The 26,138-nt window shown below is 52.2% G+C and overlaps 9 protein-coding genes across 9 annotated transcripts; 1 reads left to right on the top strand and 8 right to left on the bottom strand.

Annotated features, from left to right (window-relative positions):
- Nucleotides 1-1,295: 1,295 nt before the first annotated feature.
- Nucleotides 1,296-5,493, bottom strand: J3458_021083 (uncharacterized protein). Its single transcript, XM_066122392.1, has 4 exons — nucleotides 3,907-5,493; nucleotides 3,643-3,729; nucleotides 3,490-3,553; nucleotides 1,296-3,375 (listed from the first exon to the last, which is right to left on the bottom strand). Exons 1-4 carry the CDS (start codon nucleotides 4,312-4,314, stop codon nucleotides 2,102-2,104), a joined length of 1,833 nt encoding a protein of 610 aa, XP_065972646.1. The 5' UTR covers nucleotides 4,315-5,493; the 3' UTR covers nucleotides 1,296-2,101.
- Nucleotides 5,494-6,972: 1,479 nt separating this feature from the next.
- On the bottom strand, nucleotides 6,973-11,854 carry J3458_021082 (uncharacterized protein). The gene is made up of 2 exons (XM_007815021.2): nucleotides 11,400-11,854; nucleotides 6,973-11,341 (listed from the first exon to the last, which is right to left on the bottom strand). Exons 1-2 carry the CDS (start codon nucleotides 11,712-11,714, stop codon nucleotides 10,130-10,132), a joined length of 1,527 nt encoding a protein of 508 aa, XP_007813212.1. The 5' UTR covers nucleotides 11,715-11,854; the 3' UTR covers nucleotides 6,973-10,129.
- An 815-nt stretch (nucleotides 11,855-12,669) lies between these two features.
- On the bottom strand, nucleotides 12,670-14,390 carry J3458_021081 (uncharacterized protein; the record flags this gene model as incomplete). The annotated part of the gene is made up of 3 exons (XM_007815022.2): nucleotides 13,540-14,390; nucleotides 13,358-13,471; nucleotides 12,670-13,292 (listed from the first exon to the last, which is right to left on the bottom strand). The coding sequence occupies exons 1-3, from the start codon at nucleotides 13,919-13,921 to the stop codon at nucleotides 12,670-12,672; spliced, it is 1,119 nt and encodes a 372-aa protein (XP_007813213.2). The 5' UTR covers nucleotides 13,922-14,390.
- Nucleotides 14,391-18,000: 3,610 nt separating this feature from the next.
- J3458_021080 (uncharacterized protein) lies at nucleotides 18,001-18,579 on the bottom strand (the record flags this gene model as incomplete). Its single annotated transcript, XM_066122391.1, has 1 exon — nucleotides 18,001-18,579. One exon carries the CDS (start codon nucleotides 18,577-18,579, stop codon nucleotides 18,001-18,003), a length of 579 nt encoding a protein of 192 aa, XP_065972645.1.
- A 42-nt stretch (nucleotides 18,580-18,621) lies between these two features.
- Nucleotides 18,622-20,521, bottom strand: J3458_021079 (uncharacterized protein; the record flags this gene model as incomplete). The annotated part of the gene is made up of 2 exons (XM_007815023.2): nucleotides 18,622-20,023; nucleotides 20,091-20,521. 2 exons carry the CDS (start codon nucleotides 20,519-20,521, stop codon nucleotides 18,622-18,624), a joined length of 1,833 nt encoding a protein of 610 aa, XP_007813214.2.
- Nucleotides 20,522-21,760: 1,239 nt separating this feature from the next.
- On the bottom strand, nucleotides 21,761-22,446 carry J3458_021078 (uncharacterized protein). The gene has a single exon (XM_066122390.1). The coding sequence runs from the start codon at nucleotides 22,203-22,205 to the stop codon at nucleotides 21,867-21,869; it is 339 nt and encodes a 112-aa protein (XP_065972644.1). The 5' UTR covers nucleotides 22,206-22,446; the 3' UTR covers nucleotides 21,761-21,866.
- Nucleotides 22,447-23,737: 1,291 nt separating this feature from the next.
- On the top strand, nucleotides 23,738-23,965 carry J3458_021077 (uncharacterized protein; the record flags this gene model as incomplete). Its single annotated transcript, XM_066122389.1, has 1 exon — nucleotides 23,738-23,965. The coding sequence occupies one exon, from the start codon at nucleotides 23,738-23,740 to the stop codon at nucleotides 23,963-23,965; it is 228 nt and encodes a 75-aa protein (XP_065972643.1).
- An 810-nt stretch (nucleotides 23,966-24,775) lies between these two features.
- Nucleotides 24,776-25,084, bottom strand: J3458_021076 (uncharacterized protein; the record flags this gene model as incomplete). The annotated part of the gene is made up of 1 exon (XM_066122388.1): nucleotides 24,776-25,084. One exon carries the CDS (start codon nucleotides 25,082-25,084, stop codon nucleotides 24,776-24,778), a length of 309 nt encoding a protein of 102 aa, XP_065972642.1.
- A 154-nt stretch (nucleotides 25,085-25,238) lies between these two features.
- J3458_021075 (uncharacterized protein) lies at nucleotides 25,239-25,951 on the bottom strand (the record flags this gene model as incomplete). Its single annotated transcript, XM_007815024.2, has 3 exons — nucleotides 25,239-25,464; nucleotides 25,524-25,696; nucleotides 25,760-25,951. 3 exons carry the CDS (start codon nucleotides 25,949-25,951, stop codon nucleotides 25,239-25,241), a joined length of 591 nt encoding a protein of 196 aa, XP_007813215.2.
- Nucleotides 25,952-26,138: the final 187 nt, after the last annotated feature.

Below are 26,138 nucleotides of genomic sequence, written 5' to 3'. Positions count from 1 at the left end.
GCACTCGATCTGGTCGGCAAAATCTCGTCGGGTATGGCATACCCGCCAAGCGGCATATTCGGCTACATGATGCTCGCTCTCCGCGAACCCTCCACCACCCCTGAGCCGGCATGCAGTGGTTCACGGCGTGGATCATACCCGCAGGTCGCATCCTCCAAAGCGTGCCGTTCGCATATGCTTCGTCGAGGCTGATATAGCGCGCAGCATGGCATTTCGTGCGATTCTGCGACAAGACGCCGCCCTCTTCGCCAACCCGGGAAACAGCCGGTGCGTTGACGGCGTTCTCGGCTCATCAAGCAAACCAACCCAGCGGCCTCGGTGGAATCATTCTCGGCGCAGTATGCAATGGCATCGTTGACCGTGGTGGCAGGTTTCATAGTCGCCACCTCATTTGGCTGGGACACTCGGACTCGTCGGCCTCGCCACCATGACGCTCATCTTCACGACAAGATACGGCCCGATATAGAACCCCGTCGAATCTTCAAAAGAGAATCTGCAAGACACACACGCAGCAAGTCTTGTGTCCAAAGCCATTCGCGGAATACGAACCACTGCGACGCTCCGTCTTGAAGATAGAGTGGCCCAGTGGTACCGCCAGCAAGTTACCAAGAGGGACGCGCAGCGCTCATCAAAAAACGTCAAGTACTTTTCTTTTTCCCTCTTTGGAATGGGCCAATCGGTACGAGTCTGTTTCCTCCCATGTGCCTCATATTCTGGTCCCGGGGGGCGCAAAGCTCCTCCCTACTGGGGAGTACAGTGTTCAAACTTCCCGATTTGCTTTGTGGCCACGCAGCATAGCGTCTGCAGGTGATATCTTCTCGTATGCTCCAGACGTGGCCTGTGCGAAGAATGCAGCGCTGCTTCTTGAGACGCTGTGTCAGACGCAGCCGCAGATGGATATGCTGACGCTCAAACAGACAACCTCAAAGGGGAGGTAGCACTGCGCAACTTGTTGGGCGTTGCATATCCGTCGCCGGACGGCAAAGCGGCATCGGTTCTGCATAATATCACATTGACAGCGTCAACAGGTCGCTTCTTCGCCCTGGTCGGCACGGGGCGCAGCGGGAAAAAGTTCCGTGGTGAAGCTGCTCGAGGGGCCGTTCGATCCAATAATGAAAGGGATATTCGACATGGCAATCTGCAGGTCTTTCGGAGCCGGCTCGGAGTTGTGATGTAAAGATGCCGTGCTGTACAGCGGAACAATACGTGATAACATCATCGCCCATGGTGACAAGACAGACGGATGGTGCTATTGAGCAGGCCTGTCGAGATGCAATCACCTGGGAGTGGATGGCCTGTTTTCCCCCCTCCTATTGACATGAGCATTGACTCTAAAGAAGGGCTTAGTTTGTCGTGGAACCTTGAACATGGCATCAGGAACCCTACCCTCTGGGCTCAAGGCTCGCCTATCCATAGCGCGAGCTGTACTATGCAACCCCAAAGAATCTCGAGTCTCGTCCATACACGCCAAAGAGGAGTTTTCTACGATTCTTTGCGCATCAAGCCTCTTGAGTGAAGCAACCTCAACACCTGACCATCATTCCGAGGCTGTAGTGCAGCAGCCAACGCCCGCCCTTGAGCGGACAACTATCCCCGTTGCCCACGCTGACTGCACCTACGTATTTGATAATGGAAGAGTGACATCCATGAGGAATGCGATGAACACGCATGAGGATCCCTGAGCTTCCGCAAGAGGGAGATTTTTGAAACTTGAGAAGTAATGGATTCATATTTGATACATCGCCTCAACGCCAGCTCCTTGTCACAGCTCTCAAACCCCCTTAGTTGATCTAGCTAGACAACTTCCTCGATTAACACTACTCACTGCCATTGTCGACATCCTCCCAAGCTACATCCACCCCATGCTTGCTTGCCAAATACAAGGCGCCACCAACAGGATGCTGCTGTGCTTACTGCATATTAATGATCAGTGAAACCCATTTTTTTCATATTGACTGGTATCAGCCATCCACGCGAGATAAATGCTGTTTTTTCTTTTTTTTCTCTATTCCGTAGTGGTTGTAGATGTTGACTTCATATTGGGAAGATTGTGCATGCCTGTAGAATATTCTTCCAAGACACATGCACCGTCGCCTAACCCTCAAGACGAGTCCTTTCTAACTTTTCGCTTTCCAGCCAGTCGGTTCTCGGCGCCATCCTCTTCAGGGTTCCACTCCTCCGGCTGGAAGTCAGGATTCCCATAGTGAGCCCTGTTCCACACACTATTCTTGAAAGTGTTCGTTGTTACCTGGAAGGTGGGCTCGGGGAAGCTGTTATTTTCATACTCGAGCTGATGGGTGCTGAAACGTATCGGATATCCTGTGGCTCCGGGAGTCGCCATGTGTGGAGGGAGTTGTTGAGGGCCCATGTTTGTAGAGGGAGGCATCATTGGGGCATTGGAGCTCATTGGTGTGGTTGGTGTTAGAAGGGGAGATGGTGAAGGATGCTGGACCGTCGCAACTGCTGGCGGTGGCTGTGCGGGGGACTCTCCTTTGGTCGACTGTATGTCCGTCCCATATTGTGGCATCCACACTGCCTGTTGGCTCGAAGAAAAGGCATCTCCAATAATAGGGTTAGTTGGTGCCGTCACCGCTGGCATGGACATCAAACCCGCTAGTCCATCTGAAGACCCAGTGCTCAAGCCAGGTATCATGCTCAGAGCACCAAAGTCCACGGTGGAGAAAGCGCCCATTGAAGCACCTGTGGTGTTAAATGCAGTGTTGTGTGTAAACCCCGTGACCCGATTTACTTGCAACGACACAGGTGGCGGAGAGGTCGTTACCGTCGGCGTTCGGTACAAGATGTCATAATGATCAGGTCGATAAAGGAGATATATGATTGTACCCAATGATGAGGCATCCTTGCCATTTGCCTCCTCGGGAAAACGATACTGGTTGACTTGGCTTCCTGTACTTCGATCCAGATATGCAATTTCCAGTACGAAGTTGACAGGTTTCAGGAGTATGTTGACCAATGCCACAATGCCTAGCTGCTCAATCTCGCGATTAACTGTCTCAATATTATGGCTGCAGTATTCATCAACACCCTGTCCTCCGGGAATGAAAGGCGCGTATGTCTCTGCATTTGCCTTTAAAAAAGTTGCCGCCAACAACCGGAGATAAAATATGAGGCTGCCTTCCACAGCAGCGTCATTCCACTTCTGATGGAGTAAAGCGTGGGCAGCGGCTGGCTTGTCGATGATTCTTGCAATTTCGCGAAGCAGATCAAAGGCTTCATCGGCAAAGTCTTCGAAGTAGTTGTACTCGCCAACTGTTGCCAGCAAATGGTTCAAACTCTTCAAGCGCGCAAACTCTCCTTCAATCTGAGCTTGGTCGCCACGCTCAATGAGACTCTCAAAGTAGGAAAACCCGATTGCTTAAAGGTTGTCAATATAGTCTACCTCAAGAAGCAAATTTTGTGGAAATTGCCGGCACATGATTGCATATGGAAAACGAGGTTATTGTTGAACGAAATGAGGAACAAGCTTACCTCTCCAACCGCAGTTGCCATCGCCTCTTATAGGACGATAGTGTGAGTATGTTTGGGGTAGTGCCTATGAAATAGTACAGAAAGGTCAACTTGGCAGTCCAAATGCAGTTGCAACATATAGCTAGTGATTGATCATGTCGGTGAAGGGCTTACAATTGTCTTCTCAACGTAGACTTGATCTGCTTTCGCGTATTCGTTTGTGATGACTTCACTCGGAGTTTTTTCTCCTACTAAAGGCCCCTGTTGATATTTGCCTAGTTAGAAATTGATACAAGACCACCAAAGAGATTTCAACTCCCCTAAAGGAGATTCTAGTGCATGTACCGGGGGTGCTGCGCCGGGAGCGCAGCACACACACACACACACACACACACACACACACAACCCGCATGCAGAGCAAACTGAAGAAGAGCCCACCTGAAGCTTCGGCCGATAGTCCTTTGCTGCCTCTTGCTGCGCAGCCATATCATGGCTGTTTGACTCCTCCATACTTGGTGCTGATCTGCTCGGCGAATGCTGCTGTTGACGGTTGGCAACAAGCGAGAGCTCCGAGGGTGGCCGTGGTGGAAGCTGTTGGCCCGGGTGGTATTGTTGCTGTGGGTGGAGCGCGTCAGTGGCACACGAGGATGACAAAGAGCCAGTGGCGACACCCGTATGGGCAAGATATTGCTGCTGGTGTCCTGCATGTGTGGGGCTAAACTCTCTCTCTCCCGCATGTGCGGGTTGTGGTAAACCAAAAAGTGGTGCAAAATCTATGCCATGGGATGATGGCAAGGAGGAAAAGAAAGACGAAGAGGAAAACGGTGTAGACTGGGGCTGGAACATGCCGCCACTTCGGAAAGAATGAGAGGGGGGAAAACGAAATGGGTTCAAGACGCAGATCGGGGGAAGAGACGATTTGTTTGTCGCGTGGATTGTTGTCGCTAGCCGGTAGTGGGCGTGTGTTCCGACGTTTGTGATCGGGTACCAGCAGCCCTGGCGTTCGGGTTGAGCAGCGTGAGCGTCACTTGAGTCCGTCGCTTGCTCAAAGATTGTGTGATGTCAACAGCCTGTTCAGTCCAACATCAGTCCTCCTCTTGTATCGGGTAAACTCGACTCGCCTGTTGCAGGACAACTACTAACCTGCGTTACCGTTTCTGTGTGGGTGGGGGGAACTGCCGAGCCTGGAGCAGGGCAGCGGAGGGTTGGGTGCGGTAGTAGCCGCAGACTAGGAACAGCCGGCTCGACAAGTCTCGATGGTGTGAGCGCTGAGAGGCAGGAGCGCGTGCGTTAGCGGAAATGTTGGCGATGTGAAGCTTGTTGTTGGGGCGTGGTTGGCGAGCTAGGATTGGAAGACGGCAGGTTAGCGAGCCCTCGGCTGTCGAAGCGTTGGTGGTCCTCCGTGGTTGCTTTGTCCTCGATTAGGTCTGTGTGCGCAGCGCACTAGTCAACGACGGGCGATGCAAGACTTCGTGGGCCCAAGGAAAGTGAGTAGTGATCCGTGTGCAGACGTGGGCCTTGCTCTGTAATATCAAAGACGTAGAAGTCTGGGTTCGGGAGATCGACACCAGCATAAACAAGAAGAAAAAAATCACGGCTGGTGAGGAGTCACATCCAGCTAAAACCGGGCAGCCGAGACGAAGGAAAGAAGTAGAGGGTCGGCGGCAAGCCTACCGCAGATCGTGTGTTGTTTGCTGAATGCGAGGGGGAGGCAAGACGAGGGGAGAGGAAGAGGAAACAGATTTCTGGAGTTGAGAGTGACGATTTTGTGAGGAAGGAGCCGTCGCAAAGCAATTGCTCTTGCCAATCTCAGTGTGTCGTCGAATTGTCTTGGCCCAGCTGTTGGAGACGTCACTGGAAGGAAGGAACAAGGCACCGGCGGGGTAGCTAATTAATCGCCGTCTCTCAGCGCGGCAGGACTGGCTGGCGGCCTTCTCGGTGTGCAAAGCACAATTCACCAAACATACGTTGATCTTGAAGAGGCGCGGAGCCGAATGCCCAGGCTGACGAATGCCGAGGTAAGTACGGAGCAGGTCGACAAAGATGAAAGATGACAGAAATATTAAGAGGAGGTGGAGAATAATATAGACGAGCTGCGATGACCTACATGGACAGCAGCTCGGGGTCCCAGATGCATGTCGGCAACAGCAGACAAGGTCTGGTCGAATGGTCGAAGCACTCGAGCACGCCAGGCCTGGGTCGATGCAATGTCGACAGGCCAAAACAATTGGATGGGCAGAGAGGGTCTGGCGACGCAACTGCGACACATCCAGACATACATACTACAACATGTTACTCACTTACATCCACCACATATTACCGAGATGTCAACGTCCTAGGTGGTCGACCGGTCCTTGTCCTGGCGACCCGGCCGACATGGGCATCATGAGCAACATGGGCGACCCGCGACGTCGACTCCGTCGTCCGCCTCGAGGCATCGCAAAATGGCACAGCAAGGCCGTCGCATGCAGATGCAGCCTCCCCTCTTCACCCTCCTTCGGCTGCCACGCCGTCTCCCGGACGGCCCGTCTTCATGAGCACGGTTGTTCTGGCACACCTCTTGCTGCCACGGAACCTCGTATGAACAGAAATTTCAGACGGTGGCCCAGTCCAGGGCCGATTTCTGCACTGGCCAAGATGATGACATGGCGGGGGAGCCGAGCATGTCCCAGATCACAGCACTTCTCCGTGCCGCAACAATCCCACAGGCAGACGCCGATGGGGCGGAGAGCTGTCGAAAAGCGGAGAATTGAAGCCCGCAAGTACGACAGGGGCCGTGTTGGTAAGAAGCTTTATTGGACCATGTGAGGGTCAAAGGCGTGAGCTTTTTGCGGGCAAAGGGACCTGGTCAGATGTTATTTGAGGAGGCGGACCAACACGGGCTCGCGGAAGATGGAAGATGGGGGTGGACAAGGGTGAGCCCCCGATAAAAGTGTCAGGACTGGGGCCTGAAGGGAGATTTCCAGCATTGACGCCATTCGTTGTTTCCAGGGCATAGCTGTGCTGCTGAAGAAGACATGGTACCGAGACGATTTGTCGATTGTCGACCTCACATGCGCTGTCAAGCCCCCTACCAAGCACTAGGAGCGCACGAGCTGCTGCTTGTCTCTGTTTGCTTGTTTGTTTGCTCGCTCTCAAGGTCTTCTTGCTTGTTTGCTTGATCACTGTCCAGACCGGTACGGAGTATGGACTTCTCGGGGGACGGAGGAAGCGGTCCCTGTCAAAACCCTGGTCCTTGTCAATATGGCTATATCTCCCGCTGTTATAAACGATATCCCGGCCAACACCGCACCAGAGGGCAAAACAATCGCAACTGCTCGAGGCAGCAAGAATGGCCCATTGTCTGGCCGTCGTCATTGCACGCTCATTGCACGCGTCGCAAAGAGCTTATACGTCGATCAATGTGTCAGTGAGTATCTGCAATGCACGTCCAGTCCAGTCGGCTTCACCACATCCACTAACGCTTGGCCCTCACGTCGACTCCATGTCCAGTTCGTGGCACCACAAACCAGCCCACGTCCCATCGAAGGTGTGCACGTCGCCGGCAAGCGCATTTTAGACTCGAGAACAAGGACACACCACTTCACAAGCAATCCTGCGCAGGGTCTGGGGGCTAAAGTTCTGTTGCGACCCATAGTGCATAGCATTTGCTTTGTGGCCAATCCAATGTTCTCCTGGTGAGCCCTATTAGCTCACAGGCCATTATGTGAAATTGAAACTCGGCACCGGCTGCTCCTCAAGCATCCATGGTTCTGGGTAAGGTGAAGGAGACTCATACCAGACCGGTCTGATAACAGCATGCCTCTTGTTTCTACCATGTTGGCTGGAAATTGGACAGATGGCCACGGGCCTCACGGCCTGGCACCGGCGAGCACAACCCACATCGGCTAGCGTTATCAAGACTCTCTACCCCATACATAGTGAGCTTTTGACGTTATGCAGCGCCGTTATTTTTTCATAGCTGGTCCAGATTTCATAAGTGGACCAACGGCACGGGACGCAACCACAGCCAGCTCCAGCTCTGGCGCGAGTCATTGGTTTGGCCTTTGCCTCGACCCCAAACCCCTACGGTTCGTGCAAGCTAGACATGGCCGGTCTCATTTTACCAATTGCCGTGACACCTTTTTGCTAATGATCCTTCAAAGTGCAGTAGCAGAGAAGGAAGATTGGGCCTTGTCCACATTTCTTGGCGGAACATTGTCAGAGACTCAGCTTCCAGTCCGGGAAGTGGCTTGGTCCCCGGCGCTCTGAGTCTCGAGTAACAGTATTCGCAACTCAGAAGGCGCTTGACAAGCCTTGGCTATTAGCATCCGACGTCAACCCTTCCGAGATGGGGCGCACGCGGTCCGATATCAGTCTCAGAGATTTTCCCGAGACTTTCCACCATGGGCAGTCTTGCTTTGATATAGCTTGAGAATGATTTCTGGCAAATGACGCAGTATGGTGTGTGCCCTTGGACACCATCCGAGCCATCATTTTTCACAACAGAAAAAATGGACGAAATGGTTGCATCCGCCGCATGTTGGTTCGCATGCAACCCGCACACATCATCCAGTCCGAAGCAAACCTGAACCACGCAACGACGACACAACAATGCTCATCTGCCCTGAACTTCCTCGGCGGCCGTCGCCACTCGCATCCAGCAGAACCCTGGCATGATGCCGAGATGCACATGGGTATGGCTCTGTACCGGGCTGTAACCCTACCGCGCTCTGCCCAAATCGGCTGATCCAGTAGGAAATTTCCTACGCAGATGCCATGCCTGTGAACGACTCCACAACGGATCGCAGCACGTCGATAACAAACTTTGTCTCGATATCACCGATCCTCTACGCAGACGCCCCTCTCGATGAAAGCTCTAGTTCCCACTTTTGAATCTCTTGTTGTTGGGCCCTCAAGGGTCGATGGTCTCCTCAGAGTCTCGATCTAGGTCGTGTTCCGTCACTTGGGTCGTTTATTTCACATGCTATGAAGCAAACCATATCTTTGACTTCTCTTTCTGTGTTGCAAGTCTCCGAAAAGTAGGGGGAATTCTCGCAGCAAGATCAAACTAGCCTTCAGATGAGCCGGCAAAGAGGGGTAACAGATCCTGCTACTTATTTTTTGCCTTGTGAAGTCGCCTTTGGTACGGAGTACAGCAATACCTACCTCCCAGGCGTGAGAGCGTTGCACAACAATGTCTCTCACAGACCGTTGCTTGCTGTTTCAGATGCAGGAACCCACGGTCACCAGAAACCCGTTTTACTTAGTTGCTCAGTCTCTTGCACGCATGTAGGCCCCTCAACGTGTGAAACTGTTGAAAACAATGCCGTTGTTATCTTGACCCAAAACAACAGAAACTGCGAGTGGAATTGGAATTTCTTGCATTGACAAATCCGTCTCTACGGAACTACCCGTTGCCGGATGAGCACCACATTGCAACACTAGCATCACGTATGTGTGACTTTTTCGGCTTCGCACTTGTTTTTCTTTCACCTTTGTCGTACAGCATCCTTCGGAAAGGTACAGATTTCATGCTGTTCAGTCTGTCCCGTCTCTGTCTGTTTCACCCGGATTGGTAGTGCGGCTCGGCATGGTACTTCATATGCCTCTTCGTCGTCTATTCCGTACCCCATGTCATTCTATGTGGCCATAGCGGAGGCAAATATTATCATATCCGCTAACGAAAGGATCATGAGATATTATGACGAGCTTAACAAGCCGGCCAAGTCCTACCCTTCGACCCACATGCAATGGAGTACACACGGGTCTTGAACAGATAACTTTGCGTGACCTCCTTAAACCAAAATCCACTCTGTGCCTATTCCGCAGAAAAGACTCATGTTGTGTTACGAATTGTGTCCAGCTTGTGGCAAGAGCTCGTGCCCGGCCAGAAGATGTGCCCGTCGTCTGCAGACGACATGCGATTGTCCCTGAAAGAGCTGTTTTGTGGTTCGGATGGCTGCTCGCAAGAGTTCCTCCACGCGGACGACCAAGGCCCGAGTGGGGGGCAGCAAAAAAACAGACAGCGCAATCCGTCATTTCTGATGGATCTGATAGATTAATTATGTACCTCGTGTGCGGAATGGCCAATACTTGTGGCGGTCGTCGCCTCCGTCCGGAAAAGTCTCCTTCCCTTCTTTGTGCATTTGTGTCCCAAGCTGTAGTCGACGAGTAATGTCGTATCTCAGCACCAGGTATCACACGTAGCTTCACGATTGGTACCACGGTTTTCTTGCCTCAAATTTTCGGTTTCGATTTATGATCGATTTGAGTCTGCTCTTGCTACCTTGGGACTTTCTTGGGGCAAGTCTAGCGCCGAATTCCTCGTTCTTCCACGCCTTTCGTACTACACACCAATGGTCACCGACTTGCCCAAATATGGTTGTATATGCAGCCTCAACGTCTCTTACCTGGCAGACTAGCTGTTCTACACGTTCTACAGCCCCTTGAAAGTTTCTAGTGTTCAACGAAGTCTTTTCTTTTCTTTGGCTCAATCGTGAGGCTAAAAGAGACAAAGCCGGCGAGGGAAAAAACAGAGAACCACCACCAACGGGGAGCTTTTGGTTGACCTACTCTACAAAAGTTTTATAATGCTCAAGTTGGATTACAACAAGGGGGAGGTGAGAGAAATAATTTACGAATTTTTTTACGTCTTATGAACAACTAGACAGGCCTTGTCTCATGCCCACATTGTGCTTGGGACCTTGCCCTTCTTTGCTCGTTGCTGCACTGCCGCACGCAGTGCTTTTCCCATGGACAGGCCTTGGAAGTCCATTGACTGATCAAGGGAAGCATCACGCTCTTTGCTTCGGAAACCATCACCTTCATTAAATACGGCACCAAACAGTTCCGATATCGATGCGGAGAGGCTGCTCATGGCCTGGATTCGCTCAAGATCAGCGTCGGATGTAATTTCGAGGATTCCATCCTGTTGGTTGACTGTTCCGTTGATCTTGCCGTCTACAATTAAGAATCCAAGTATGTCTTGTACCTCAGGCTGCGAGATCTTGAGTTGCTTCCCAATCCACCCGAGTTTCATGCGGGTGTATGGAGCTATCAGCTTCAAAACGCCCTTGGTTCGCATATTACGGGTGACTTCGTCGATGTTCTCGGCGATAAAAGGATCATCCAAGATGTCCTGATGGCCTTGCAATACTTTTTCGTATGCATGGACGTCGTCCCTTTGGTAAGCGTCGACAAGCTCCGTCATGGCTGATATTCTAGGATCAGATTTGTATGGTTTGGTCTCCTGCGAGTCGAACGGATTGATGTTGGATTTCATCAGCATCGTAGATAAAAGTAAATACTTGAGCACTTGGATGCGTTGTAGAGACCCTGCCTCGTCGTAGTTGCGGAACGATTCAAAAAAGTCGCTTTGTGCCTCCTTCCAGTTCTCTTCACTCATGTGCATTTTGCCGCCGCATTCTCTGATTATTCCCATGATGCGAGGGTGCGGAACAGCAGACTTGACTTTCAGTGCTCGTTGATACAGAGCCTTGAGCTGTTTGTTGTTCTTGGTCTCTGCCAACATCTGAATCTCGAGGGCGTAAATTTCCAGCGAGTAGGTACCTTTACCCGGGTCGTCTGTACCGTCAGGTCGCTGGCAAGCCTTGTGAAGCTCCCGAAGCTTCTTAGAGACTGAGCTGTATTCTTTCCTATCAAGGAGCAGCTTGGCAAGCTTGATATTCGTCTTTAGCCACAGCCGCTCATTGTTGGTGCTTTGAAAGCTCTGCAAGGTAAGAGAATAGAATTTTTCCATGCTCTTCGCGGCTTCTTTGCCATCGGCGCCTTTTTCTATGTAGTCGAGCATGTTATTAATGGATTTTTCGGAATAATTCCTCGTGACGGCTGATTTTACGTAGGTGAGGAGCTCTGCAAAATGGTTGGCTGCCTAGAGGAACGTTAGCAACATCAAAAAAGTAGAGCATATTCGATGGAAACCATCTCACCTCATCGTATTTTCCCAACTTGAATTCTAGTTTGATTGCTTGCTTCAACCCTTTGAATCCCCACTCGCCTTTCTCTTCCTCAAGTGGCGGAATGCCTAGGAATTCGCCAATCGCGTCGGAAGGGTCAGTAAGCTTTAGTTGTTTCGCATTATAGTATTTGTTCTCGATATCAACATCTCCAGACTCGTCGTCTTCGTCTTCTTCGTATTCAAAGTCGTATCTACAGACTGGGTTAGCTCGAATATTTTGGGCAGGTGTGACTCTGCCATACTGCTCCTCGTCAGATTCCTGCATGAAATCCTCGTCGTCCGACATCTTGACTTCTTCGCTGTTTCTTCCTCTAAAGCAGAAAATAAAGAAGCGGCACGTCACGATCAATACCAAGCACGATTTAGTAAATAAAAACGGTCCGCTGCAGGGCTTGATGGAATTCAGTGTTGGTGCTTGAAGCTGTTGGGGGAGTTGCAACTAGCAGGCAGGCGCGGGGCTGGTCGATGCGTGTCTTCCAAGCAACTGCTCTTATCGATAAGACGCAATTGCCTACACCTCGCACGTTATTAATTGAGCTTAATGTTTACCCTGGACATTCACCCCTCAAGGCATTTGTTCCGGAAGTGTTTGCACGTTTCAAGTTCTCCGAAATATTAAAAAAAAATGTTTTTTTTGGAAAGATGGAAATCCAGGGCCGACTGTCTTCGCTAAATACCGAACGCTGTACGCCTTTTCACAGATTCAACCATCTCAGCACACTGCACTGCTCTCATGAAGATGACTGGGCGAACCCTGTCGGCAGTCTAAATGTCAGCATCATTGCCCCTGTGAGTACTGCAAGCCCTGCGCAAACCAGATATGATAGTCCCATCCATACTCCGTCAAGCTCCATGCCTTTGCCGAGGAGCCACCCTAGAACTGGAGAGCTGACCAGGCCCATGACAGTCTCCATCATCGACACAGTTGTGTTCAGAGTGGCAACGGTATGAGGTTCGACAACAGCATTCAGCAAGGCTCTGCAAAGGGTTAAGAATCCGGTACCGAGGCTCGTGACGATAAGAGCAGTGATGAACAGCCACACTGTAGGGGCGGCTGCTGTGAGAAAGCTCCCGGCGATGACGAATGTTAACGATATGCGAGCCAGGATTAAATCTCTGTTCAAAGGTCCGACCCTACGCTTGTTCACGAGCACCCAAGAGCCCGCTGGCAATATTACGAGAAGCATAACCGCTGCTGTGATGTTGCTAACCGTGGAAAAGTACGTTGCCTAGGCCATGTGTTACTCGACTGACCATTTCAAAAGATGCTTTTCAGATGCAAAGAAGCGACGTACCGTTGACCATTCCCAGTTAAATCTCCTGGTCATGTACTGCAGCAAATTAAATGTTTGGTTTAACTTGATTGGGAAGTTAATCGCGTAAGCAAATATAAGAATCATGACGCTTTTCGAAGCAAAAATAAAGCGCCAGATGTGGCCCATGCCGTTTTTCATTGAAAACACGGCATGCTGGAACCAGGATTTTCGAGGGTAATTGCTGAGATGCATCGCACCATCGACACTGGCACCTCGAGGTCGCTCTCTATCGGCCTGTTGACGGAGCGCCAGCGTTTCTGGCACTAACAGCGATGCGAAAACTCCAACCATGAGCATGGCAAACCCTAACCAAAGTGCAATCCAAGGATTGATTTTGAGTAGCAGTGCGGCAATAGGGTTTACGACAACCCCTAGGATGAGAATCATGGCGTATAGAAGGTAAAAGACGCTTGTGCGCTTGGCCACGGGGATGGCATCCGCGAGGAGCGTCCATACCATGGCTGCGGCCATTTGCCCGCCTCCCCCAATGAGATACGCGATGTTGCCATACAATATTGACCAGACAGGAAAGGAGTTCGGCATGCCCACTAGCATCATTGTTAGTCATGATGCAGCCCGATCATGTATACCAACTCCAGTTTGTTTTGCTTACAAACTAAGAGGACCCAGGCTGTTTGGATGGCGGCTCCAAATAAGGCCAAGAACAGGACAGGTCGCCGGCCATACTTGTCGGCAATGATGCCGTAAGGAATCTGCACAAAGAAGGCTACATGGGAACGGTATGTTAGACTTCCTTCTATGAGGCTTGGTTCATAGCACATGGTGAGAACTTACGGACAAACATCTCGGCTGATACTTCCCATGATCGCAGCATGGCCAATTCTGTCTGGACTCTGTTGTCTTTGCAACGGCCATCGGTTTCTGACATGAAGCCAAGCGGATGATCTGGGTAGATTTCGCCACAGATACGGTCTTCCATCACTTGCTGCAACGGCGGCTGCATGATGAATATGCTGACTTCGACGATGAACAGGAAGAGCACGCACATGCTTAGAACCAAGTGCTGAAAGGACTTGTCCGGTACGACATGTGGCGGCAGATCTGTGTTAAGAAGAGGCGATTCTTCAGTTGAAACATGTCCGAAATAATCCTCTGCCTCCCTTTCCGCGCCACCACTGGGGGCTCCGCGACGTCTCTCCTCATCTTCAAAGGCCATGGTCGAATATTCCGAGGTCTGTTGTCAGCAAAGCTTCTGGGCGTTACCGTTGGTAAAGCAAGACACGCTCTGGAGAGTGCGGTTCGGTTTTCAATTGTGTCTCGCACCGTTGCAACAGACAAGGGTTGCAGTCAACTAAGCCTGATGGAAAGCAATGAGGAATAGTCGAAATTGAAGAACAAGAGACAAATGCAACAAAAATCGAAGAACACTTCGCCAAATAGCGCGGAACTCAAATGTGAACTGTTACACGGGATCCGAACCCGAAAACGGATTGCTTAGCGCCGGACATCTACGAATAGTTAGTCGGTGCCAAACTAACTATGCGATCAATGACGAACGATTTTCTTGATTGTTTCCATGGTACTACATCAATGGCGCCTCTGCCGGTTTATCACACCAATAACAAGGCATTCCATCAGACCTGCATATAACAATTGATCTGGAAGTACGGAGTAGCCAACAATGATAGCCGTGGCTTGCTGGTGGTGGAACTGCTCTCAGCCCTGCGTCGCAGTGCCACGCAATTCATCGTTTTTGTAGCGAATGGGTACGCAGGTTGGTCAGCTTGAGAATCATTCAAGCCCACCTTACCACCCCCCAGTTGCCGATGGCGTCGCCTGAGTGGGCCTCGTGGTCTGGCCAATTGCGTCGTCCTCACTGCTCAGTTGACCAGAGGGGTGATTTGCCAACTGTGCCAAATACCAAGTCTGCTTCTGCCCTGGTCTTCGTTGTGTTAGGCTTCGGGAATCGCGGCGTGTCTCGATAGAGACTACTCAAACCGAAGCTACGATTATGATACGCCTCGAATCAACTGGCAGAACTCTGCCCTGGCCACATATCAAACAATTGTCATGTCCCCGTGCTTGGGAAGTCTCTGCGACTTTCCAGGTCCCAGTAACACTCGTCCTTTCGACAAAAGACTGCCTGCACCTTTGGCTTGATAACATCAGAGGTGTAAGACCAGGCGTTAAAAGCCACATATGGGCCCTTCTCATATATGATTGGCTCTTTGACTCTCATGAGCTGGTGCACACCATTTCATTACTTTCTTTTTTAAACCCCGTTCTCTTTTTTTCGTGACAAGCAAAACACTCCACAAGGCTGTCTTCAAATAAAGTACTAGTATCAAAGCAGCTCTTGAGCAGAGACTGCCTCCGTCTGCTTCCCGCTGCTCTCGCCCATTTTGAAACAACCATTTCTGCAACACGGAGCGCTCTTAACGATTTGTCTTACAACAGATAATAGATTTGCTTCCCGGGCGCTCTAGGTGGTCCGATTATCCTCCGAAAACATGGGAATGGCTATGAAAAATAGAGCCCAGTCATCTAGATACAGCATGAAGAGAGCCTCTATGAACCCGGAGCTCGTCCCATAGCGACATTGCCACTATCGTCGCCGGCCCTGTTGCCCAAGTTTTCATCTACTCCGTGGCGAATTTCTCGAATCCCTGGGTGAAGGGATGCCTCCAGATTTGATACGATAGCTCAGGCTCAACTTTCAATCAATTCGTTACTGTGGTAGATCTAGCGGCTCGCTCCAGGAGAACTTTGGAGAAACCCAGTTCGAAGCAGCGTTGTCTTTCTGTCGCATAAGACTAACAATGCCCTGTATCAGGTGACTGCTTGTACTAAATAGCATTTATCTTCGACTTGCATCTCGATGGGATACTAGCGTCATTCTCTTGTTGTGCCTTTTGCGCTTTAGTCGCCAGTGGTTTTTCTCAGGATCTTGGGTAGATCTTTGAAGAATACCTTGCTGATCCACCCAAAACCCCAAGCGCAAGAAAATCAGGAGCAACTAAAGCGCAACAGGCAAAGCAAGAGAATGACGGTATTACCTCATTCGTGCGTGAGGACTCTGGTTCTCGACTCCATTTGATGGCAGACGGAAGACAGCAATTACAACACGCGAGTCAGCTGATTACTCGTGTCGCGGAGATGTGATGGCAATAAAGTTGACGCACGGGTGACACTCAATTGTTGAATGGCGGATTTTTTACACTTCTGAGGCTGCTCGTTCTGTCGAAAGGCAAATATTGAGGCTAGGCTGGAAAATTCAGCCCCAAGCGTGCCGTCGCTGACTCAGAACGTCAGAGAGGTAACCCAACAGCATTCAGGATTAGAGTGAGGCTGCAACACACGGGACATCGACAAACCAGATGAGGGGAACCCGGGTGAATCTGGCCACAAGGGAAGTGGAATTACTGTGATCCTAGACATGGTACCGAAGAGACCCGACATGTAGATGACGCCTGATCGGAGAGTGTCTCCATGGTTTGCTTCATGCCGCCTTCCACCACCCCAACGTCCCTTCTCCCCTGCAATCTGATGGATTTCCACTTCCTACTTTCTGTTCTTGATCTGGACAACTGGTACATCTGTAGGCGGTCCAACTTTTGGATGGTTCGCCAGCGAGAATGTCCTTGGACGCTGACACGTTGGACATGCAGACCCTCGTTTAAGGGTGATGCGTCTTGGAGCACAACCCACGTTGGGACACTCCCAGGCTGGTTTCTGTAACGGTGGCATTTTTGCTTACGTTGAGTCACTCGTTCGTAGAGAGGCCATACGTAGAATACTGTGCCTTGTTAGCTGGGAATTTGAGATATTCTTGGAGACATCCATACCCAGTTTTCGAGTAACACGATACTGTTTGCCAACGACGATTGGGATCAAAGGGGATGCCAGGTACAGAAACCCAATCGACAACAGCGCCCGGAAGACGTTATATACAGCGCTCAACCATTAGAAAACATATGCAAGCTTCTCGTGCAGTGACAACGGAGAAGCGCATACACACTACGTGGGATCCCCCTCACCTATCAGAGGTGAACACACCAGACTCTTCACAGAGCCTTCTACCAGTTCTCGGGGGCCGATTCAAATCTGACGCCCATTCCTTGTAGCTTGAGGCTCCTCAACTGAACTAACGATTGTCGTCAAAATCTAAAATCGAATCGAGTCATTCGCAACCAACTGCCAATTCTTGCGACAGGTTTGGGCGCAACCGCTCACATCATCCGACCTGAGGAAAAAGTAAAGGCCTCAATACCCCACACAGCTGCATCAGAGTCGTCATATGAGGCAGACTAGAGGAGTGAGGCTGTTTGGTTGTTTTCAATGCAACACGAGAATCTCCGCCTTCTAAGTGGCGTGGCCAAAGAAAGCAAGAAGTTCACCGAGGTCGGCAGCTACAGATCCGTGTCGGAGTTGAGGATGAAAAGGATGAATTCACCAGCCCGATTTTAGCATCGGAGCTTGAAGTTCCATCATGGAAGTTTGAGTAAACGAAGGATGTCTAAGATGGACTTTGCCACCAGGTACGATAAGAGGAATCTCATCCGGGAATTGTCAGACGCCAATGGGGGTCTCTTCACCGACGTCGGCAACTTCCCGATGGGCAGATGGTGGCGCAATTTGGAGCCATGCCTTGGTTATGCATGTCGCTTATACATTTTCAGCCCGTACAAGCCTCCTGTGGGCTACCACCAAGAAATGCAGATTATTGGCTGTCTTGGCCGGCAATTTTTGAAAGGGAATGCCCCTTGTGAGGCTCAGGGCTTTTTATAGTCAATGAGACCAAACTCACACGGAGACTGTTGAGTTGAATAATTGGGAGCTGAACCGTCAATATCTGTTCCGAAAGGAACAATTGCCACCACCCTAGGAGCCTGTTCTGTGTGCTCCGTTGATCCCGGCGCAACGTGGCGCCAATGCAGCAAGATGATAACTATGTATGATTCGCCGCTCAGCTCTACAGTCCGTATTTGAAGTTTTTACACTTTGTATCAGGCCGGAATAGGTTTGCAGTCGGGTTTCTCGTATTGTATCACGAGACCGTCTACTTCTGACTTATCTCACCTTGCGGCTAGCCAAGTTGACAAGCCGCAAAAAATTGGGGAGTCTCTGCTGGTGTAGGTAGAACAACTGCGTCGAGGTTTGCCGGCTTACTGAGAATCCTGTTAGGGTCATGGGACATACTTGAATACGCAGTCAAACTGGCCGAGATTAATCAGGCACACATTTTCACAACTAACTTTGCACACAAAGAAACGCAGACTGTCATAATCCCGCCCATCACCACGTCGCCGGGCCAAATGTTCCATTTTCAGGCACAGTCTTCAAAACAGCAGCGTACGTCGCGTCTAGCGTTTCAAAAACAGCTACATTCCCCCACCACTGTGGCACTGTTACGTTGGGAAAGGTAATGGCAAAGAAGATGATGATGGTGCTCAGAATCAGGCCGGCATCCAGCGCCGCAGCCGTCGTGTAGTTGTACGTCGTCCACCAACCATTCCACCTATTTCGAATCCACTTATTGAAGATGAGCCCGACGATACCCCACGAAGAAAAGCTCAGGGGTGTGGCCGGTGGGAGCCAGGCCATGGCTCCCAGCATGATGGGCGCCTGAAAGTGTCTGAAGAAGTTCATCTTGAGAGTCCTGGTCAGGGCGTACAGCAATACAGGCAACGCCGCGCCCACGAGCCAGAACCAATTGAAACGGGCGTACATGCTTCCCACGCCAAACATGCGTCGAGGTCCAATGACGCCCCATACAATGCTGGATGAGAAGAAGGCCCGTCCGTTGGGACATGTGAAGTGGTTTCTTTGCAGGTTGGTGCATACGTCGGGGATGTTCCCGAGAGTCCAGTTCATGACGGCAATCTGGACAAAGACTGCCCAGATGGTAGGTACTACCTAACACCAAAAGGTGATTTTGGGCGGAATCTTCATGTAGTGCGCGAGCTTCAAGTCGCCGCTATAGGTCTGGGCTTGCCCCAGGGTGATTGTGCTGAACACCTTGAAGAGCATGACGCCAATCGGCCGCCCCGGAATCATGAAGCCGGCGAGAAAGGGTGAGATTACGTTGAGGCTGAGCAAAATGTTGGACACGGCAAGGATCATGGTCGTCGGAATAATAAAGACGAGAGCGATGATGACAGAGACAAAGAATGCCCACCACGGAAGTTGAGAGTCGTATGCTTCGGCAGTGACGAGGCCAAAGGCAATGGCGAGGAGGAACAGCGCGCCGTACCACCATTCGGGCGCCTCGACATATTTTTGCATCATGCTCAAATGAACGTCGGGCTCCTGGCTTCGTGCTGCGCGGAAACGGTGCCAGACTTCTTTGCTGTGGTACAAGGCGATGTGGACAATGGCGGCGGTCAAGGCCGCAAAGGAGAGACCGTAGTTGAGTGCAAATGTTGGCGCCAAGAAGAGTGGCGAGTATTCCCTGTATTTGGCTTCGTCAAAGGTGAAGCCACTCCCGAGAACTCTGCTGACATTGTAGTTGTTTTGGGTATTGTCGTAGGTTTGTGCGGTGACCATGGGGAGATGGTCCGCAAACAGCGTGCCGCTATACACCATGCCAATAGTCGGAACGAGCACAAAGACGAACGGGCCAACCAAGGTGTTCACATGGGAGTGGGTAGGGGCTAGCAACGGGTCTCCTAGATACGCCGTGACATAGGTCCAGTCAAAGGTGAGAGGGATGAGCGACAGCCCGGTAGTCCCTCCGAAGAGCTGGTTGACGATGACGTTCTTGGGCCGGATCCAGGTGGCAAAAGCAAACACGGACAAGCCCTGCCACAGTACGCCGGGGATCCAGTAGTAGCAAAACATGGACGTGGCAACAATGGCAAACCACCGGTACCGACTAATCAGCCAGCCGTTGGAGCGAAGGCCGTCGCCCTTGGCCTTGTGGTGCAGGGCGTAAAAGAGGGAGGTGCTTGCAAACTGGTTGGGCCACATCATGGCAGCAGGCCAGACGAGGAACCGGCGAAAGAGCCCGGCAAGGGAAATGCCAATTAGCTGGGAGCTGAGGGTGAAGAGCAGCGAGAAGCCCCAGCCGAGATTCAAGTTGTAGAATGGCTTTCCCTGCAGCGCCAGCAGCGCATCTGTGCTGTAGGCATATCCCAGCGAGACATTGGCCATGAGGGTAACAACAACGTGCTCTTTAATGGTGAATGGGCCTGGGTTGAATGTCCACCGCACTCCAAGGGAGTTGAATACTCTTGTTGACACGAGTCTGGCCCAGAGGCACCCGATGGGGTAGACGAGCAGCTGGACGACGATGGCGGGAAAGTTGATGGCAGGACTCCTGTGTTTCTGGTCAGCATCTTGACATATGGTTTTCTCGCATTTTTTGCAAAGGAAGGATGGTATACCGCATGCTCAAAAACATGTTGAGGCCACTTCCCACCGTCACAAAGATGATGCCGAGGATCCACGCTCTCACGGTACTCGCCACCTCTTCATGGTCGGTGTTGCGAACGGCAGCCCGCACTTCTTCATACGGAGAATCTTCGCCGAGGACATGGTCTGCGTGGGCAAGTTCTTGGGCATCCCCACGTTTGGCAATGACATCGGTTTCCTTTTGCTGGTGGGCGCTTATGGACTCGTCCAGGCCTGCCTTTGCCACGGCGGCGGACTTTTCGCTGGGTGATGTTTCGTCGGCTCTTGGACTGGACACTTTCAAGGGGTTCTTCATCATGTTTTGCTCTTGTCGTTCCTTGGTGTGTCGTCCTTTGTTGCACGAACAGCAAGACGGGGGACCGGCGGATTGAATAAAAGGAAACTTTTTGCTGTGCTGATCCATAACGGCTAGCAGCGTGCAGGGAAAATGCTGCATGCAGAGCGAGGAGTAACCGCCGTAGGCCCGACTGCATGGTTACAATCCGCATTTACACCCTAGTTTGGCACTCTCCCGGATGAAGCATGATGGAGATGGGGCCACCTCCACACGTATCCGAATGGCTTGGATTCGGGATGATGACGAGTGGAGTGAGGGTGTCTGCAGCAGGCGTTATTGCCGTGATCCCGTACCTGTTATGTTCCAAGACGGGAGTGTGGTTGCTTGATCGATGGGCTCGCGACTGGCACGTCTCAGGGTGAGCGGACACGAAACAGAAAGAAGACAATCTTGGCTGTGGATTTGCCGTCGGCGTTGCTCGGCATCAAAGTGTAACACGGCATTGGTCAATCTGCCAGCCAGCCTCGTCAACTGTTCCCGGCGGGCGTGCCACATTCAAGAGCGAGGTACGAAACGAAACATGACTTGGGATGGGATGGATTGCCATGCCTTTTCGACGGTCCTGTATAGAACGGACAAGTAAGCCGGGCTACTTGTGTCTTTAGGCCAACCCGTGGTCTGTGTCGTCTCCCTTTGTTCGCACTTACCTCCACGCCGGAGAACGAAGCCGCGAGACGCTCGAATCGGTCTGATTCGCAGCCTTGTTACTTATCAGCCCGCGTGGGGGGTTCCGATGGCGTCGTGGGGTTGCCGTCAAAAGTCCCCCTTGGTGACCATGGTTAGTCTACTCCGATGCAGGGCTCTTGGCGTAATGTCTCTGACCAATGGCAAGGTTGCCGTGTTGGTTACACTCGAGTTGGGGCAAGCCGGAACACCAGTATGTAGGTAAAGGCAAGTTGGCCATGCTCTTTGACAGCCTGGTGCTAGTTGGCAATCATCCATGGATTGTCTGGTAAATTCGTTGAAGGGATCACTATGTGGTTGTTTGAAGGCTTGGTCTTTTCTTTGTAGTAAGATGCTGGCCCAGATTTGGTGTTGTTGTGTAGTAACGACCGTCTGCTCCATATTCGTCTTGCTCGGATCCGGTACCCTAGTTGATAGAGACAAAGATTTCGACATGACAGTTCAAAGAGTCTCGTCAATAGCCAACCACATGTTAGTGGGTGTATTTGTATAATCATATTTGCGAGCTGATAGCAATGTCAGAAGCCTACTGATACTGACTCCGCAACATTACGAGACACGATGATGAGAACGAAACGACAACCTGTCAATGTGCGACCAAACACATGAACAAATACAGAGTCTGCAGCTCAGACATGGGTTTCGATTTTCTACGCACCCATTCATCATTCTCTGTATTCCACCACATACATTGTCATTGCCGGGCACTTGTACACCCCCTTCTAGCTTACACTTTGTCCTCAATTCTTTCTTCGTCTCCATGGCCTCGCTTGGAATCTTCCTCTTTGACCAAAGTCTCTTCTGAGTCGATGGAGTCATATAGCCGACGCAAGCCATTCCGCCTTTGTGAAATGCACTGGCGCAGCTTGTCCCATCCGAAAGGATATTGCAACCACTCGACACATTTTGGCCAATAGCTCATGATGGTGGCTTTGGACGGCCCAAAATAACTCCAGTCGATTCGCGTGTCGCGGATTCCAACACGAATATTCAGAACAGCAATGATGAAAAGCATAGCACTACCAATTATTAGCATCTCCTCCATCATGCCGCATACGAAACCCATGACGCAGGACGTGGGCGTACACCACAGTAACCAGTAATGCCCATGTCCCGAGCATACCGCGGCAAACAGCCTCGGGGTCAGGATAATCCTCAAACTCGCTCAAGAATATGGCTGCTTTGAAAAAGCTCTCCCCGCTAGCATTCGGTCTCCAGCTCGTCGCACCTTGGCAGCTTGCGAAACTCGTAGGCAGGTATCGCGACTCCATTATAACAGCAGCCAGTACCACTACCGCCAGGACCAGATCGACGATTCCGACGGCGGTCAAGATGGAGAAGCGTTCGCCGACGGATGCGAATCCCGTCAGAACAAACATGAAGTCGTCCCCCAGCAAAACTATATAGGACTTGAGACGGGTTGGCGTACGCTTCCATGGGATACACGCGTGTTGTACTCACCACGTACCCGGGAATTGCTAGCCCGTGCAGAAACACGCGCCCATGTGGGAGAGAGTCATGAAAGCTCCCCAGGGTCGCCGCAGCCTTGTAGTACCCCTTGGCCGAAGCTGTCATGAAGAAGGGTACATGGCAGGCCCATTGTAAGATTGTAATGACGAGGACCACGAGCATGGCTTGGTGACTTTGCTGGTGTTGGCTAACAGATGAACGTATTTAGCAAAGAATGATAGTCACACTCGCGGGAAAGATGAGATCAGCTACCAAGTAGACACCAGAGCTGACATGGCACTATGCCACGGCCACACCTACAGCCCCGTTGGCAGACTGCGAGTCCGCGGCTGTTCTTCCGACAGGCTGGATTTATCCAGTTTCAGCGACGTCTGTATGGTGAGGCCTGGATGGTCCGTCGGGGCCGACGGTAGTATATTTGGAGAAAGTTGTTTGGGTGACGCGGATCGTCCAGTCGGCTTGTGATTTGGACCATGCTGCTGCGAACGGCCACTTGCACGACCTCGCAGCGACGATGCATGGTCCAGTCACAAACACTTGTATTTGCCGCTCTCGGAGCCGTGAAACCGCTAAGCTGGCCAGCATCGGATCCCGAGTCCGTGCAAGTAGCGACATTGAAGCGTCGAGACGGTCGGTTTCTAAACGGAGGCCGGCGGAAATACGTTGGGATGCCGAGTGAGTCATGGGCGCTACGCAAACGAGGCAGAATACCAATGTGTATATAAAAAAGGACCAATGTATGAAAAATATATATATAGGTGTTCCGATAGCCACTTAAATGAGCCAGAGTAATCTGTATTCAACTGCAGGTTGTCCATCTCCAGCTCGCCATCTCCACAGCCGTCTGCACAGGTAAGCCTGAATTGTCCACCATACTCAAGAAGCAAGCTCTGTTATTCGATTTTTATTTTGATTATTTTTTAATGTTTTTCATCTTTTTAAAATTCTCCTCTTTGTCAACATGAACTCGCCACATTCTGCAGTAGTGCATGCTAAGAAACCGCCCAACGGCCCTTGGGAAAAGAATAGCCACGCCCAACACCACCAAAAAGCCACGATACAACCACTCATGAAGCCCATCGTGCTGGACGGGCGCCCCGGCGAAGGCGGCGGCCTCGCAGCACTCACATGGCAGGCCGTCACCATCGAAAACGTCCGTGGCAACCGCCAAGGGGGCCGAGGCGGCGGTCCGTCCCGTCCCATCCGTCTCCGTCTACCAGCTCGCTCGATCCCGTCTTGTTCGCGGGCAACGACGCCCGTGAGCCGGTGGTGCTCGACATCTGGGGCGGCACCAACGTCCACTGGTCGCTTAGCCACGAGTACCTTGACCAGTTTCTCGCGCCGGCGCTGGAGTAGAGGTCCGGCATCAGGGTGGAGAGGGAGCTCAAGGCGCGCGGGTGGAATCTTGGACCCCGATCGGGCGGGCATATCATGCTGACGATTCACCTGGTGACCAGGGGGGCGACGGTCAAGTTATCGGCTCCTCCGAAATACACCTTTCCGGAATCATACCGAGTCCGCAGAGTAGCCGCGAGCGCCGTCGTGCCGGGGGCATCTCACGAGCGCGTTCAGGAGGAACTTGTTGCCGCGCTGGGCCATCTGTACCCCGACGCCGACGTCGAGTCAAGGTTGTGGAGGACTCGAGGAGCGACGCGCGATGGAGCATCCTGCTGGTTGCACATTCAGAGGGCGGGATTCGCTGGGCGCGCGACTCGCTCTTCTGCCCAAGAAGCCCAAGCCGCCGCGGGACAAGGTCATCCAGGCCGCGTGCGCCGAGTCTGTGCAAGGAGCTCTACGAGGAGACGAGCCTTGGCGGAACGGTCGATGAGTGTCTTCAGGACCAGCTTCTCCCGTTCAGGCTCTTGCCGAGGGGTACTCGTCCTTTGTCAGGGGCGAGGACCCGGCCGGGTCTTGCACGAACGGGCCAGTCGATGAGACGAGGATGAGAAGAGAAAAGACGCACGAGCCGTTTGGACACGGCTCAACGCACACCACGACCGCAAGGTGGGTGATGAGCGAGCTGCTCCCCGAGGCTGAATTCTACAACAAGGGAGACGTGGTCAAGGGCGTTGGCTTCTCTCTATGGGGGTCATCATAGAAACAAAGCATTCTAGAACTGTGGCGTACATAGCACACCTACATTCCGCGTCACCCTCCGCGCCCATGTCATTGAGGCAACTCGCCGAAGCGATACTGCGCCCATCCCATGCTCCCCTCGTGAAAAGTCCACGTCTGCTTCCCCCTGTCCTCGTAGGCCGCACCCGCCGCCACAAACACGGGCATCAGATGGTCCATGTAGGGATGGGCCTGCCGCGCGTCCGGCCGCTTGCACACGGCCGCCATCTTGTCCTCCCTCTCCTCCGGGTCCGCCTCGACGGCCTCCCGCAGCGCATTGTCAAAGCTGACCGTGTACGGGAGCGGCGCGCCGTCGCCGTCAAAGAGGGAGTGCAGGTCGCGCAGGTTGTGGACCGACATGCCCGCGCCGATGATGACGATGCCCTCGTCTCTCAGGGCCGACACCGCCCGCCCGAGGGCGTAGTGCGCCGACGGCGATTCCGACTTGAACAGCGACACTTGCACCAGGGGCACGTTGAGCGGGTTGGTCTCGGGGTCGAATGCTGCCGGTTTGTCATTCCTTGTCAGACATGGCCCAAGATGCAAACGCGCGAAAACGTCGAGTGCTTTCTGACGTACCGACAGAGAAGCCCGACCACACGCCGTGGTCCAGGCCGCGGCTCACGCCTCTGCTTGCGATGCCGGCCTCGGACAGCATCACCATGATGCGGCTGGCGAGTTGGGCGTCGCCCTTGTTGGGATACTTGGCCTGGTAGTAGTGGTCGGGGAATCCGTAGAAGCTATTGGCAACTCTCCGTCAGGCAAAAAGCCAACATTTCGGATTTTGGGGGTTACAAACTCGTATATCAAATCAGCCTGCTCATCCTTGTTGACGTAAATCTCGTCCCTTGCGCCCTGCCAGTGCGCGGAAAACACCACGACGGCCTTGGGCTTGACCTTTTGCGTGATTTCTCTGCCAATCTGCTGCAGGACCGGGTACGCCGCGTGCTTTGTGTCATACTGGACAGTGGGCTGCCGGGCAGTCAGTTAGTCTCGAGGCAGGGCGTGACTTCGTGGACAGGCGAGGCGACTTACGCCTCCGTGGCTGAAGAAGTACACGGGTGGTTTGGCCATTGGGGCGGCAGACGAGGACGTATTTGAGCAACTCGGCTGCAGGAATGGTGCTGTTTTGGCGGCAATGTCTGTGAGGGAGATGGGCGACAGGAGAAGAGCAAGCACAACGGCTACGGAAGCGAGGGCCAAGGATCGGCTGGACAGCCACGACATTGTCTGCTCACTTGAGACTTGGTTCTTGGGTGCCCTGGCTGCGATGCCCGCCGTCTTATAGACGTTGACCTTTGTGCGCGAGTCGGATGGATTATCAATTAGCGCGCGGCAACTGGTCGTATGAGCCAAAGGCACCACGTCGAATGTTTCATTACTCAGCGCCAGGCTTGGCGGTGGTCCCCTGGTT

This window comes from Metarhizium acridum (genome assembly GCF_019434415.1).
Source record: "Metarhizium acridum strain ARSEF 324 chromosome Unknown scaffold_577, whole genome shotgun sequence".
Taxonomy (NCBI): domain Eukaryota; kingdom Fungi; phylum Ascomycota; class Sordariomycetes; order Hypocreales; family Clavicipitaceae; genus Metarhizium; species Metarhizium acridum.
Note: the sequence above shows the minus strand (reverse complement) of the source record. Positions and strands in the feature narration are given on the sequence as shown.